The 14,342-nt window shown below is 39.0% G+C and overlaps 2 protein-coding genes and 1 non-coding gene across 4 annotated transcripts; all 3 read left to right on the top strand.

The window, feature by feature from the left end:
* Window positions 1-4,586: 4,586 nt before the first annotated feature.
* On the top strand, window positions 4,587-9,881 carry LOC104716895 (TOM1-like protein 9). 2 transcript variants are annotated; one of them, XM_010434368.3, is made up of 10 exons: window positions 4,587-5,004; window positions 5,584-5,662; window positions 6,011-6,109; window positions 6,203-6,316; window positions 6,531-6,691; window positions 6,889-6,970; window positions 7,132-7,217; window positions 7,720-7,917; window positions 8,239-8,693; window positions 8,851-9,881. In XM_010434368.3, the coding sequence occupies exons 1-10, from the start codon at window positions 4,904-4,906 to the stop codon at window positions 9,504-9,506; spliced, it is 2,031 nt and encodes a 676-aa protein (XP_010432670.2). In that variant the 5' UTR covers window positions 4,587-4,903; the 3' UTR covers window positions 9,507-9,881. The 2 variants fall into 2 exon arrangements, with proteins under 2 accessions (XP_010432670.2, XP_010432669.2); XM_010434367.3 differs by having other exon boundaries at window positions 8,848-9,881.
* Window positions 9,882-10,233: 352 nt separating this feature from the next.
* Window positions 10,234-10,315, top strand: TRNAS-CGA (transfer RNA serine (anticodon CGA)). Its single transcript has one exon. It is a non-coding gene; the product is annotated as a tRNA-Ser (tRNA).
* Window positions 10,316-10,834: 519 nt separating this feature from the next.
* LOC104716894 (tocopherol cyclase, chloroplastic) lies at window positions 10,835-13,744 on the top strand. Its single transcript, XM_010434366.3, has 10 exons — window positions 10,835-11,264; window positions 11,397-11,641; window positions 11,775-11,854; window positions 12,023-12,099; window positions 12,193-12,362; window positions 12,480-12,577; window positions 12,711-12,818; window positions 12,920-13,036; window positions 13,137-13,286; window positions 13,390-13,744. Exons 1-10 carry the CDS (start codon window positions 11,029-11,031, stop codon window positions 13,567-13,569), a joined length of 1,461 nt encoding a protein of 486 aa, XP_010432668.1. The 5' UTR covers window positions 10,835-11,028; the 3' UTR covers window positions 13,570-13,744.
* Window positions 13,745-14,342: the final 598 nt, after the last annotated feature.

The following is a 14,342-nucleotide window of genomic DNA, read 5'->3' as shown; positions in this document are numbered from 1 at the left end:
AAGTTGTCTGAAGGAAGAACGGAGAAGTTTTCCAAAGACGAACTGGAAAGTTGTCTGAAGGAAGAACTGAGACGTTTTTCGAAGATGAAATGAAAACTTGTCTGAAGACATACTGAGAAGTTGCCTTATTTGGACGAATTATTTTTGCAAGAAATAAAGTTTTCACTCTATTTGGAATTTTACACAAGGCGGGACGTCTCCCGGCTTACATCGAGTAATCCTTATTGGGTAATTTAACCCAAGCGTACATGCGCTTTGGCGGAGGGCGAAGTACGGGACTTTGGCTTACCTCCTTTGTTCCAGTTTGGAAGTCGGACGGCGAAATTTAAAACTTTGGGTTCGGCTTACATATCCGTCCAAACCAGAACTTGCGAAACAATTCAAAAAAGAATTCTCTGGGTTCGGCTTATCTCTCGTCAGAGAGTTTGAGGTGCGAAATAAAAACTCTGGGTTCGGCTTATTCCTCGATAAAAAGTTTGAAGGGAGCGAGATATTGGGCTCGGCTTATTCCCCTTTTAAAAGTTTGAGGGGAGCGAGATACTGGGCTCGGCTTATTCCCCTCTTAAAAGTTTGAGGGGAGCGAGATACTGGGCTCGGCTTATTCCCCTTTTGCGGTTTGACGCGAGTCGAGCATCTGGCCAGGATATCGAAAGATTCACAAAGAATCATAAAGATTTAGTTAGAACAAAAACTAAAGCTATTTGAAGTTGAACTGAACTCGAAGCTGTCTGCAGACAAAATGAAACTGGAGCTGTCTGAACACAAACTGAATATGAGGTTGTCTGAGGAAGAACTGAAACTGAAGCTGTCTGAACACAAACTGAATCTGAAGTTGTCTGAGGATGAACTGAAACTGAAGTTGTCTGAACACAAACTGAATCTGAAGCTGTCTAAAGACGGATTGAAAAAGGAGCTGTCCGAAGAAAAATTAAAACTGGAGCTATCTGAAGACGAACTGAAACAGTCTGAACACAAACTGAATCTGAATCTGAGGCGTCAGAGGATGACCTAACACTGAGGTGTCTGAGAACGACCTGACACTGAGGAGTTGTCCGAAGACGAACTGAGAAGTTGTCCAAAGACGAACTGAAAAGTTTTCTGAAAGACGAACTGAGGAGCTGTCCGAAGGGCAAACTGAGAAGTTGTCCGAAGGACGAACTAAGAAGTTGTCCGAAGGACGAACTGAAAAGTTGTCTGAAGGACGAACTGAGGAGCTGTCCGAAGGACGATCTGAGAAGTTGTCCAACAACAAACTGAAAAGTTTTCTGAAGGACGAACTGAGAAGTTGTCCGAAGGACGAACTGAAAAGTTTTCTGAAGGACGAACTGAGGAGCTGTCCGAAGGACGAACTAAAAAGTTGTCCGAGGGACGAATTGAGACTCAAGTTGCCCGAAGGACGAACTGAAAATTTTTCTGAAGGACGAACTGAGGAGCTGTCCGAAGGACGAATTGAAAAGTTGTCCGAAGGACGAACTGAGACTCAAGTTGCCCGAAGGACGAACTGAAAAGTTTTCTGAAGGACAAACTGAGAAGTTGTCCAACGAAGAACTGAAAAGTTGTCCAAAGGACGAATTGAAAATGTCTGTTTAAAAGGATGTTCATTCTTGATTTGCAAGCGTGGAGCCCGGCTTTTAGCACTAATGAGTTCGAAGTCCCGAACTGAGGTTATACGAGGCATGGCTCGGCTTTTTTTTTTTTTTGCGAGGCATGGCGCGGCTTTTTGTTTTTTATTAAGAACTAACGAGTTCGTAACTGGTCCCTTTTTTTTATAAGCAAGGCATGGCTCCGCTCTTTGGGACGAGTTACAAAAAATCCCATTGATAAGATGTAGTGAGCTGTTGAGAGCTGAAGATAATTTCCAAAGAAGAGTAGAAAGGTATCGATTAATTTACCGTTGGTTGTGACTGTTTTCTCCATTGTTCGTCCAAGCGTCTTGAGATAATGAAGTTTATGATTTTGCTAGTAATATGAAGATGTAGCGATAGCTTTCTCATGAATTACGAGGCTGAAACAAGGTCGATCTTGTTGCGAAGGTAAGCCTCGTTGCTTTGGATTGATATGTAGATGGACTACAGGTTTCATCTAGGTTGCTCGAAATTAGCCATGAAGTAGAGCGAACTGATAAGGTGGATCTGCTTCCTCTCTTTTTTTTTTAGGTTTCGGGCTGAATGTTCCTGTTCCAGAAATACGGTGATATCTTTCGCGAGGAATAGCCAATCAACTCGACGTTTGTCTTGTTAGAAAGATAAGCTTCAGGGCTTCAATTTGATATGTAGATCGGCGTCTGGTTCGTTCTAGAACGATAGAAAAATGCTTCCGAAGTTGATTCTCTTGAAAGGTCGGATCTGCGATTTTAGGGTTTCGATAGATCACACCAGTTGAGGGAATTCTGTTATATATTTCTTGAAACAGCTCGGATTGAGGCGAGGTCGATCTCTTTAGAGACATAAGACTCGGGGCTTAAGATGTATATGCATTACGACACCTGGTTCTTTCTAGATCGATGGGAAACATTGCTAAAAGTTGGTTTGCTTTCGCAAGTCGATAGAGTTCTGACAGATTACACCAGTTGAGGAAAATCGGTGATAAATTCTTTGAGACAGCTCGGCTCTAGGCGACGTCGGTCTCACAAGAGAGATGAGACTCGGGGCTTCAAACTGATATGCAGATCGATTACAGATTCTATATGGATCGCTGGGAATAAGTTCATGATGTAAGAGGATCTGACAATTGCGAACAGGCTGCATCTGATCAAGATAACTGGTCATAAGTTGAGATATAGAGCACCGATTGAGGCGTGGTCGATCTTGTTAGGAAACTAAGCCTCGGGGCTTCAGTTTCATATGAATACCGATTTTTTGTTTCTTCTAGATCGGCGGCAAACTACTCTCCAATTCGTGATGACGAGCTGATAGCTAGGGTTTCGAACAAGATGTGTCAGTTTGGAAATAGGGTGATAACTTTCGATTGACACTTCGGATTGGGTTGAGGTCACCTTCTCCGGAAATTTGACTCTAAGGCCTATCCGTGGATGGGTTGTGCGTAATCTGGGTCATAGTAATTTGTCGGGAAATCGATCCCGAAGGCTGCGTGGTGCGTTGAATACGGATCTGTGTTTTAACAGATTGTGTATGCTGCAGACAAACGGTGATATCTTTCGGCAGACATGTCCGATCAATATGAAACCGGTTTCTATGGAAAGATGACTCTCGGGGCGATCTATGATTAGGTTATGCGTAACGTGGTTCGTCGTATTCAGCTGAAAAATCGATCCCGAAGCTGACTAGCCGTAAGCAGGCGGATCTGTATTTTGAAGGATAGAGTATGCTGCTGTGAAACTGCGATATCTCTCTGAATATAGCTCCGATTGAAACGAAATTGAGTTCTATGGAAAGCTGGTCTTTGGGGAAATCCGTAGATGGGTTATTCATCTTCCAGTTTGTCGGGAGCTACCGGGAAATCGCCTTGCAAGGTGGCGGTTCTGATGGTTGAACTTGATCTTCTGGTTTGTCTTAGGTTTGGTAGTAGAGAGAAGAAACGTAGAACTTAGTGTAAGGTTCCCCACAGACGGCGCCAATTGTTGAATCTGAAATTCACACAATGAATTTGTTTGAATGGGGGAACAAATTCATTTAAAATCTCTCTCTAAAACAATGGATTAAAGCTAGAAAATAAAGAGGGGTTTTGATCTCTTGAAAGAGAAGTTAGGGTTTTGCCCAAGAACAATGAGGAACTAGGGTTTTTTGTAAGAGGATATCTCTCTATTTATATGAATACATTGATTATAAAATAAGTCTATTTTCCTTAAATCTCTGATCTTCAAATATGGTAAATTTCCTCTTCTGATGATCAAGTCGGGCTTAGAGGGCGGTCTCGGAGGTCGGTCAAGTGACTTCGTCGGGCTTCTGCTTATAGGCCCGTTTAGCTAGCCCAAAAGGGGATCCCTCAGTTTAGTTAATGTGCAAAATCTATTTGGTTTACCTTCGGTTTAGATCGGTATGTTGTGGGTGCTAAATCCCGCACCAACATAGATAATACATCCAACATAGAAAAGGTGATAAAACATTGAAAACTCAATAGAGTAATATAGATTATGTGTGGCAAAGTTGGTTTAGGTATGTATCACACCACTCACCATTTAAAAAAAAAAAAAAAAATCACACCATTTGATAATGAATTTTGCAAGATGTGGATTTTTTTTATTTAACGGTTTCATAACTTTTTAGTATTTTAGTAGCAAACATAGTATATACTATTTCATCCTCTTGCCCTAACTCAATTAATTAATTAGATTTGGCGGGCAAAAAAAAAATTAATTAGATTTGGATTACATTACTATATTTAACTCCCAAAACCAAAAGAAAATATAACTGATAAGATAACCGTCGGATTTATGGGTGGGTCAAATCAACGGTCCGATGAAAAGCATCGAAACACAGGGAGATGCCCACGTGGCGATCTTTTAGTGGACCTTTTCGAAAAGATATTCGATTAATTTATTTTCCGTATTTTTTGTTCTGTAGTATCCTTTTTTTTTTTGTTGTTGCTAATTTCGTGAAAATATATATTAATTAAATGATCTGATCATCTGAAGAACAGAAAATAATAATAATAATAAAAAAAAATTCCGGGAAAATTAACAATAGAGGAAAAAGAAAAGGAGAAAAACAAAAAAAACAATTTTCTTAGAGAGAAGAGAGAGAGAGAAGGGTGGGCGTGAATTCCTGAGGGGGGAGAGAGATTCTTCGCCGGAGTAATCTCTATTGCGTGATCTTTACAGCCGGCTGCTTCATTCTTCTTCTTTCGCCGCCTGAGATTTTGAATATTCGTCTCTTTCTCTTTTTTTCTCATCTACAAGTTTTTTTATTTGTTTGGGGGAGAGAGAGAAGGGTCAAAAGCGAAGATGGTTAACGCTATGGTTGAGAGAGCGACTAGCGAGATGCTGATCGGGCCTGATTGGGCTATGAACCTTGAGATCTGTGATATGCTCAATAGCGATCCAGCGTATGTTTCCCTCTACTCCCTCCCGATTTTTTGTTTTTTTTTTTCCCTTTATCTCCTCCCTTTTTTTTAAGTTCTCGATTAGTCGCTATTAAAAAATCGATTTGAATTTGTTGGTTCAGTTGAGAGAGTTTACACATACTAAGATAGCTATCAAATTTCGTATTTTTTCCCCCCTTTGTCTTTGCTGGAGAAGTAGATACCATAATATTTTGATAGTTCCATGTTTCATTGGAGCAATTGGATTACTTTTGTTGGCCTACTGTTTGCCCAATTTTGGTTTAGGTTCTAGAGAAAGAGATAGGTTTACTAGGGGTCAAGTGTTTTTTTTTTTTTTTTGTTGATGTGCTTGTTTGTAGGGATCAATTGATGAATCTTAAAGTCGACATGGTTTTGGGTTAGCAGCTGACTAGAGTTGCAGCAGCTCATAGAACAAAATGTATTCATCTTTGTTAGGGCTTTATTCTTAATGCTGGGATGTTATTTCCTTTACATGCTTTTTGATTGGAAGAATCAGATTTCAGTTTTGATACTAACTGGACGAATCCTACCTGATGTTTGAAACTGGTTACTGTTCCGCAGGCAAGCAAAAGATGTTGTGAAAGGCATTAAAAAACGGATTGGGAGCAGGAATCCGAAAGCTCAACTTCTTGCCTTAACTGTGAGCTCCCAGATTACTGTCTCCTTTTCTTCTATTCCTTTGTGGTTACTTCATTTATATAACTACTGTTGTTTCTGTAACTCTGCATTTAGATAGCTTGTATCTTTAGTTACGCATCTAGTTTCAAATTCAAAATGCTTTTGTCAGTCCTCTCTTTATCAGTTGGGGTTGACATGAGCAGAGATTACTTGTTCATGACACTAATGTACAAGATGAGGATATTATGTCTCACAAAGTTTCCTAACAAGAATGATATGCTGATTCATTATTTTGACGTAATCTCATCTTTCTCGTTTGACTTGCAATATTAGTATTTTTACTCATCATGCATATATTGTTATGTTCTAGCTGCTTGAGACAATAGTGAAGAACTGTGGTGACATGGTTCATATGCATGTGGCTGAGAAAGGTGTTATTCATGAAATGGTCCGGATAGTTAAGAAGAAGGTAAGGGTCCTTCCAAATTGGTCTTGTTGGGGATAATTAACTCTTATCTTTCTCTCTCCCTCTCTCTGATCCAAATTTTTCTGATGCATATAGCCGGACTTCCATGTTAAAGAGAAGATTCTGGTCCTTATCGATACATGGCAAGAGGCCTTTGGTGGTCCTAGGGCAAGATATCCACAATACTATGCAGGATACCAGGAATTGTTGGTACGTCTAAAGAAACTGTCGTTTGATATAGTTTATCTGGGTTTCGATTTTTTCCTCCAGTAGAGTATTGTTTCTGGACTCTGGATGTCCAGATGTCTCATGCTGAAATTTAAATATGTGTCATACTTAATTCTTCTTTGATCCTCTTGTGAGTTCTGTTAGAATTTACCACTACTCTTGCCTAACCACCAATGCTTACTCATGTTCATTTCAGCGCGCTGGAGCTGTTTTCCCTCAGAGATCAGAGAGATCAGCCCCTGTGTTCACACCTCCACAAACACAACCTTTGACGTCTTACCCTCCAAATCTTCGTAATGCTGGACCTGGTAATGATGTGCCTGAACCTTCAGCAGAGCCAGAATTCCCGACTTTAAGGTAGATATCTTCTGTTGCAACTCCGTGTTTTAAGTTTAATAATTTTTTAACAAAATCATAGAATTTTGGACATATATGTATGCCTTTGTTGACGTTGCGTCTGTATGCTTGTTTTATTTAGGCCGTATATGTATGCCTTTGTTGCTCAGTATTGTTTCTCAAAATTTTATTCTGTTGTATGTCAAATTTATTTTCAGTTTGTCGGAGATTCAAAATGCAAAAGGTATCATGGATGTGCTTGCAGAAATGCTGAGTGCATTAGAGCCTGGAAACAAGGAGGTACCACGATTTAGTTGCAAAGTGTTTTTAACTATCTGTTTGCAAGTGTTGGCTATACTAAATAAGAGGAACATTTTCTGAATTCTTCTTGGGCATTGCATTTAATGATTCTGTACGTATCTCAGGATGATAATTCTGCTCATTTTTTTGGATTTATTCAGGATCTCAAACAGGAGGTGATGGTTGATTTGGTGGAGCAGTGTCGTACGTACAAACAAAGAGTGGTACATCTAGTCAACTCAACTTCGTAAGAGCTCTTTAATTTCCTCTCTTTTTCTATTTGGTTATCTCTTTCATATCTCACATAAGTTACAATGCTTAGAGTGCGATAAGATCTCTTTTTATATTCTCATTTTGTAATATGCATACATATTACTACTAGATTAAGCTGCGAATGATTGGTTTTTATGCATGCGTATATTATTACACCAGGCAATTTGATCGTAAACTTCTATGGTAATTCAATTGATTTCTGAAGAGGCACAGATAATGTGTGTTTAGAGTCCCACAGACTCCAGATTTCCTAAGTAATAGAAGCAACTGTGGATTAACCATGGGTTTCAGCTGGTTAAGCTGTATGTATTAGATTGAAAGCGAGATTGGGGTAGTATTCACGTTTTGTGTGGGTTATGGTTTCTTATGTAAGAGGGTGGGGAGATAACTTCATTAAGAATTATTGTAGATCCTTACTTAATCCAGTTGATGAGAATTGATATTAAGCTTATTTACCATGCAATTTTCTTTTTCAGGGACGAGGGTTTGTTATGTCAAGGTCTCGCTTTGAATGATGACTTGCAGCGTGTCTTAACCAGTTATGAAGCAATCGCTTCTGGATTACCTGGCACTTCTGCTCAAATTGAGAAGCCCAAGTCCGAGACTGGAAAATCCCTTGTTGATGTTGATGGTCCACTTATTGATACTGGTGACAGCAGTAATCAGGTGAACGGGTACGTTAGACAAAACTTGATAGTTATGCATCCAAGAATGCTGGATAAAATCACCTGTTTTTGGATATGGGCTACCGATTTTAGCTGCAAGCTTGACCTGATATATGGCTTACACATCAAAACTATTACAATCTAGGATGTGAAAACGAAAAGTACTTCTGAATTTCAGATTAACAATATAACCATTTTCATATAAACGGTGTTGTTTTGTCTCTTAACTTACCAAGTAAGAACTGGGGTTTTGGACCAAGTGACCTGGTAAAAGTTCTTATTGTCTTATTACATAGTTATTGATTTGTACTATGTCCAACACTTTCACAGGGCTACATCAAGTTCTGGTAACGGGGTTTTAAATCAGTTGGCCCTCCCTGCACCACCTGTAACTAATGGTCCAGCCAATTCTAAAATAGACCTCCTCAGTGGCGATGATCTCGCCCTTGTTCCTGTTGGACCACCTCAACCAGCAAGTCCTGTTGCATCAGATCAAAATGCACTTGCCCTTATTGATATGTTCTCAGACAATACTAATAATCCAAGTCCTGCAACTGCACCAACTGGCAATCCAGCTCCACAGAGTAGTCCTTTGAATCCTCAACCGCACCAGCAACCAAATAGCCAAGCTGGAGAAGCTGGATTACAACAATCCAATGGATTTTCTCCTCAAATAGGTTATCAACAATTTGAGCAACCATCATACGGGCAAGGAGTCTCTTCTCCGTGGAGCAATCAGCCCGCTCAACCCCAGCAGTTTCAACAACCACACCAGCCCTCTTACGGTAATATATCTGAGTTTAAATTACAAATTTTATCTTTTGAGACATGTTGAACAACGTGAAAGCGTGTCACTCTTTTGGATTCGGGAGTTTGGAATTGAGTTGTCTCATGTATAATTCTTATTTGTTATGTTTGTGGTCATTTTGTAATGTGTAGAAGGTGCCCAAGACAGTATGGCATTTCCACCACCCCCATGGGAAGCTCAGCACCAAGACTTTAGTCCCACTGCGGAGTCAGGAAGTCCGTTTTCTTCTCAAATGCATCCGGCACAGGCTCCCTTCACACATGCTCAACCGGTTAACAACAACAATTCATATCCTCAGATGCCCCAGACCGGCCAACCAGTTAACAACAACAGTCCATATGCTCAAATGCCTCAAGCTGGCCAACCTGTTAACAACAACAGTCCATATGCTCAAATGCCACAAGGCGGTATGTACATGCCAAACCAACCCATTCAGGCTCAAGGGCAAGGTTATCCACCTCAACAGCAGCAGCAGATGATGATGGCTCAATTCTATGCCCAACAGCAACAACAACAACAGCAACAAGCGTATGGAAACCAAATGGGAGGATACGGGTATGGCTATAATCAACAGCAACAAGGAAGCAGCCCATATCTGGACCAGCAAATGTATGGTATGTCCATCAGAGACCAGACTTCGCATCAGGTACCATTATCGACATCTACCACATCTTATCTGCCTCCTATGAAACCAAAGAATAAACCAGAGGACAAGCTATTTGGGGATCTCGTTGACATCTCCAAATTCAAGCCTACAAAACCGACTTCCGGAAGAGCTGGTACCATGTGAAAAAAAATACTCCGTCATTTCTAAGTACTCATCTCCTCTATCCTCTATTTTATTTACACAGCTAACTCTCTTTCTTCTCTTATTTGAGCTATCATCATCATTGATTTTACCCTTTGTGGGAGACGCATAGATATATATATATATATATATATATATATGTTATCTTCTTCCTTATAATTACCGTTGATTATGACCGGTAATGGATTTGTATATTTCTTGTAGAGAAAGAAAACTGGAAAATCTTTTGTTGTCAACTCATCGATTTGGGTTTGTCTGGGGATTCTATTTTAGGACCTTTTAATGTCATTTGTGTTTTCAGACCTTTTTTTATTTGTTTTCCATTGGCAATAAAGTTTGATATCAGTTGAAGAGTCATGGTTCTTAAATTTACTAAAGGATGTTATGTTCTTTGTATCTGAATGCAACTCTCATGTCTTTATCTATGGAGACATGAAAATGTCCAACTATGCTTGCACGGTATAATCTCACTTCACTCGCGTTGACGTTCTAATCAATGGATGGTGTCAATTACATAAAAAGTAGGAAGTACTGTTTTGTTTTTAAAGTTCAACAACAAACAAACATAAAACTGAGTCTAGAATTAAAAATCAAAACGAAGCGAAGACACTTCTAGCCTAGCTTGTATGAGTAGGTGGGTATCCTATGTCTCTAGGAAAAGAAGTCATAACGAGATATTTAAATAAAATAATAGCTTGATTACCAAATCGTCAATATGTCCGAGTGGTTAAGGAGATTGACTCGAAATCAATTGGGCTTTGCCCGCGCAGGTTCGAATCCTGCTGTTGACGAATTTTTTTATTTTTTTGATAATTTTACGGTAATAATACATATTCTATTCTGTATACATAGTTTATGATTTCTTATATGTATGTTGTTTGTGTGCCAGTTTATACAAAATCAATTAAAAATTTTGGAATCCACTACTGTTTATAATTCTTTCCCGGAATCTATAATTAAAATTGTTGAGATTCACTACTTTTTTTTTTTTTTTTTTTAAATGGCCACATGTTACATGTATGTACAAATATGGTTAACGATGGATCAATTAGTGTAAGAAATAAGTATACTAAAACTAAAAATAATAACTATATCTATAAATAAGTATAATAAAACTAAAAAAAAATAATACTGATTGAATTAGTGACTTCAATATCTATATATCATTCAAACAACTAAAGCGTTTTGTGTGTATTTTGAAAACCTAAAATTAGCCAAAATAATTGTATCACTAGGAGGAAATTGGAATACAAAAATAAGTTTTCTTATAAATAACTAAATAAATACGTGGAGGTAAAAAAAAAATTATAAAAAAAAAAAACTAAATACGTTACGTTTTGTGTTTGCCACGTAAGTACTTACCGCCACACGTTCCCTTCTCTTCTTCTTCTTCTTCTTCTTCTCTGCACCTAACTCTGCACAAATTAGTTAATCACCGAACACACAATTTCACATTCTTTTGCATAATTCTTCTTTGTCATTCTTAATCCGGTCTTCAATTAAGATGGAGATACGGAGCTTGGTTGTTTCGATGAACCCTAATTTCTCTTTCTTTGAGCTCTCTCGTCGTCCTGTATCACCCATCACTCGCTCCCTCGTTCCGGCTAAAAAAATATTTCCCCGGTCCATTTCAGCTTCGATCTCCAGTGAAACTCCTTCATCTAACACGGACAAGATCTCTGTGAAGCCTGTTTACATCCCTACGCCTCCCAATCGCGAGCTCCGGACTCCTCACAGTGGGTAAATTGAAAAATTGGGACTTTTTTATCTTCCATTAAAAAAGATTTGATTTTTATTATTGGGTTGGTGTTGAAAACTGAAATTTATAGAGCTTGTTAATAATACAAACGATGTTGTTGTTGAAAAATACAGATACCATTTCGATGGAACAGCTAGGAAGTTCTTCGAGGGATGGTATTTTAGGGTTTCAATCCCAGAGAAGAAGGAGAGTTTTTGCTTTATGTACTCTGTGGAGAATCCTGCATTCCGTCAGAGATTGTCACCGTTGGAAACGGCTCTACATGGACCTAGATTCACTGGTGTCGGAGCTCAGATTCTTGGCGCTTATGATAAATATCTTTGTCAATACACTCAAGACTCTCACAACTTCTGGGGAGGTATACTTCCTTCTTCTTCTTCTTGGTCCTTTCTAAGATTGCTGTTTCCATGACAATGAGAAATCAAACATTAGTGTTCGTTTACATGACTTTGAAAGTTCATTACCTAAACATTTTTTTACTAAATGCATAGATCGACATGAGCTAGTTTTGGGGAATACTTTTAGTGCTGTCCCAGGCGCAACGCCTCCAAACAAGGAGGTTCCACCAGAGGTAAGATACTATACATATCGATTCTTCTCCCTCCTCCCTCGTTAGCTACTCATAAGCATAGGCATATTAGTGTTGTACTTCTACTTGTATTTGGAATCTCATGTTTTTTTCACTCTTATGATTCTCTTGAATGTTGATATATAAATAAAGCATAGCGTTAAATTGTAGGATTTCAACACAAGAGTGTCTGAAGGATTCCAAGCTACCCCATTTTGGCATCAAGGTCACATTTGCGATGATGGCCGGTAATTATTCTGCTTCTTTCCACTGCAAGTTTTCATTGTGTATTATATAGTGTCATTGTAAACTTCTTGTATTTAATTTAGTTGTTTTGGCAGGACTGACTATGCGGAAACTGTGACATCTGCTCGTTGGGAGTATAGTACTCGTCCTGTGTACGGCTGGGGTGATGTTGGAGCCAAACAGAAATCTACTGCAGGCTGGCCTGCAGCTTTTCCTGTATTTGAGCCTCATTGGCAGATTTGCATGGCAGGAGGCCTTTCCACAGGTGTGAGCTTTGCTTGATTTTCTTAAGTTAGTAGGAAAAGGCCGGTTAAGTTACTAACAGAAATAAACAGCAGAAACTGCTATTTTAGTTCTTATGTTTGATCTCTTGATTTTGCAGGGTGGATAGAATGGGGCGGTGAAAGGTTTGAGTTTCGGGATGCACCTTCTTACTCAGAGAAGAATTGGGGTGGAGGCTTCCCAAGAAAATGGTTTTGGGTAAAACATTTCATACTTCTGTTACATTGTCTTGTTGCAGACTTTAGGCATCTAGTTGGACCTGTGTATACACACCCACATGTACTACACGTGAACCCTGTTCGATAGCTTTATTTGTCAATCTCTCATACAGGTCCAATGTAATGTCTTTGAAGGAGCAAGTGGAGAAGTTGCTTTGACTGCAGGTGGCGGGTTGAGGCAGTTGCCTGGATTGACTGAGACATATGAAAATGCTGCACTGGTATACACTAATAAGATCGGCTTAAGCAATGAAAGTGAATAAAACTACAATGTTAGAAGGCAAATAGCTTACAGAATCTCGGGGACCTTGTAAATATGCAGGTTTGTGTACACTATGATGGAAAATTTTACGAGTTTGTTCCGTGGAATGGTGTTGTTAGATGGGAAATGTCTCCCTGGGGTTATTGGTATATAACTGCAGAGAACGAAACCCATATGGTAAATTTTGTTTTTTTCCTCGGATCCATTCAGTTTCACTTTTGACATCATCATATACTTTATGCCTAGATTCCGACACTCGATGAATGTCTTGTGGCAGGTGGAACTAGAGGCAAGAACAAATGAAGCGGGTACACCTCTGCGTGCTCCTACCACAGAAGTTGGGCTAGCTACGGCTTGCAGAGATAGTTGTTATGGTGAATTGAAGTTGCAGATTTGGGAACGGCTATATGATGGAAGTAAAGGCAAGGTATGCATGCAAATATGAAGAAATCCCTGTAGTTAAAGTCTTAGCTAGTCCCAGGGCAGTTAAACAAGATTATAAACGTTGGTTATGGTCAATAATGATGCAGGTGATATTAGAGACAAAGAGCTCAATGGCAGCGGTGGAGATAGGAGGTGGACCGTGGTTTGGGACATGGAAAGGAGATACGAGCAACACCCCCGAGCTACTCAAACGGGCTCTACAGGTCCCATTGGATCTTGAAACCGCCTTTGGTTTAGTCCCTTTCTTCAAGCCACCTGGTTTGTAAACATTGATGAGTGTTTTGTTTGTTGATAGAGAGAGCCATGTAATCAAGCCATGAGTTATATGTTATTGGCATTGCTAGCGTCACTAATATGTATGGTTTAGTTCGTTCGGGCCTTGTAGTAAATTATACGGTCAATGTAAAGTCTAGTTCAATAAAGCTTTGGGCATAAACATAACTCAGGACTGGAATAGACCTGACCGGGAATCGAATATATAAACTCTATAGGTTTTAGACTGGATTAAAAGAAAAAACCTCAAAAAAAGTGGCTTGAATTTGTAATATCAAGAGCATATTTATGTCCATTCTCCATCTCTTATTTTTCATTTTCCTCAATTGGATTTTATTCACATTTATTTTGTTGTTTGCCCACTCAATGTTCCTAGGTAGAAACCACGATCATAATGGATTAGTAATCATATAGATTCGGCTTATTGTTAGATATGCATAAATATGAGTGGGAGGCAAAAAGGCGAAAGATGAAGTTCCTTAATATCGGCTCACTTTGTCTAGCATCATCACAAATGCACTCTCTCTGGCTCCACAAACTTAGTTTATATTCCTTTCGCTCATCAAATAAATCCTTCTTTCCGTTACGCTGAATTCTGAAGATATATATATATTTTTTTGGTTTTAACATTATCTCGTTACCAATATATAAATTTATTTTGGATCTTTTTAATTAATTAGAACACAAATGGCAAACCCATCATTTTGTTTTATTTATTTTAGACCCACGAAACCGATTTTGAGGCAGTCGAAAGAAAGCAAAGTAA

This window comes from Camelina sativa, chromosome 10, assembly GCF_030686135.1.
Source record: "Camelina sativa cultivar CO46 ecotype springtype chromosome 10, ASM3068613v1".
Classification (NCBI taxonomy): Eukaryota; Viridiplantae; Streptophyta; class Magnoliopsida; order Brassicales; family Brassicaceae; genus Camelina; species Camelina sativa.
Note: the sequence above shows the minus strand (reverse complement) of the source record. Positions and strands in the feature narration are given on the sequence as shown.

Excerpts from the sequence above, each read along its gene's own strand:
- LOC104716894 (XM_010434366.3), top strand. The coding sequence starts at position 11,029 with ATGGAGATACGGAGCTTGGTTGTTTCGATGAACCCTAATTTCTCTTTC. Across the intron at positions 12,100-12,192 it reads CACATTTGCGATGATGGCCG|GACTGACTATGCGGAAACTG; the intron begins GTAATTATTCTG and ends TTGTTTTGGCAG. Across the intron at positions 12,363-12,479 it reads GGCAGGAGGCCTTTCCACAG|GGTGGATAGAATGGGGCGGT; the intron begins GTGTGAGCTTTG and ends TTGATTTTGCAG.
- LOC104716895 (XM_010434367.3), top strand. The coding sequence starts at position 4,904 with ATGGTTAACGCTATGGTTGAGAGAGCGACTAGCGAGATGCTGATCGGG. Across the intron at positions 5,663-6,010 it reads CTCAACTTCTTGCCTTAACT|CTGCTTGAGACAATAGTGAA; the intron begins GTGAGCTCCCAG and ends GTTATGTTCTAG. Across the intron at positions 7,218-7,719 it reads CATCTAGTCAACTCAACTTC|GGACGAGGGTTTGTTATGTC; the intron begins GTAAGAGCTCTT and ends TTTCTTTTTCAG.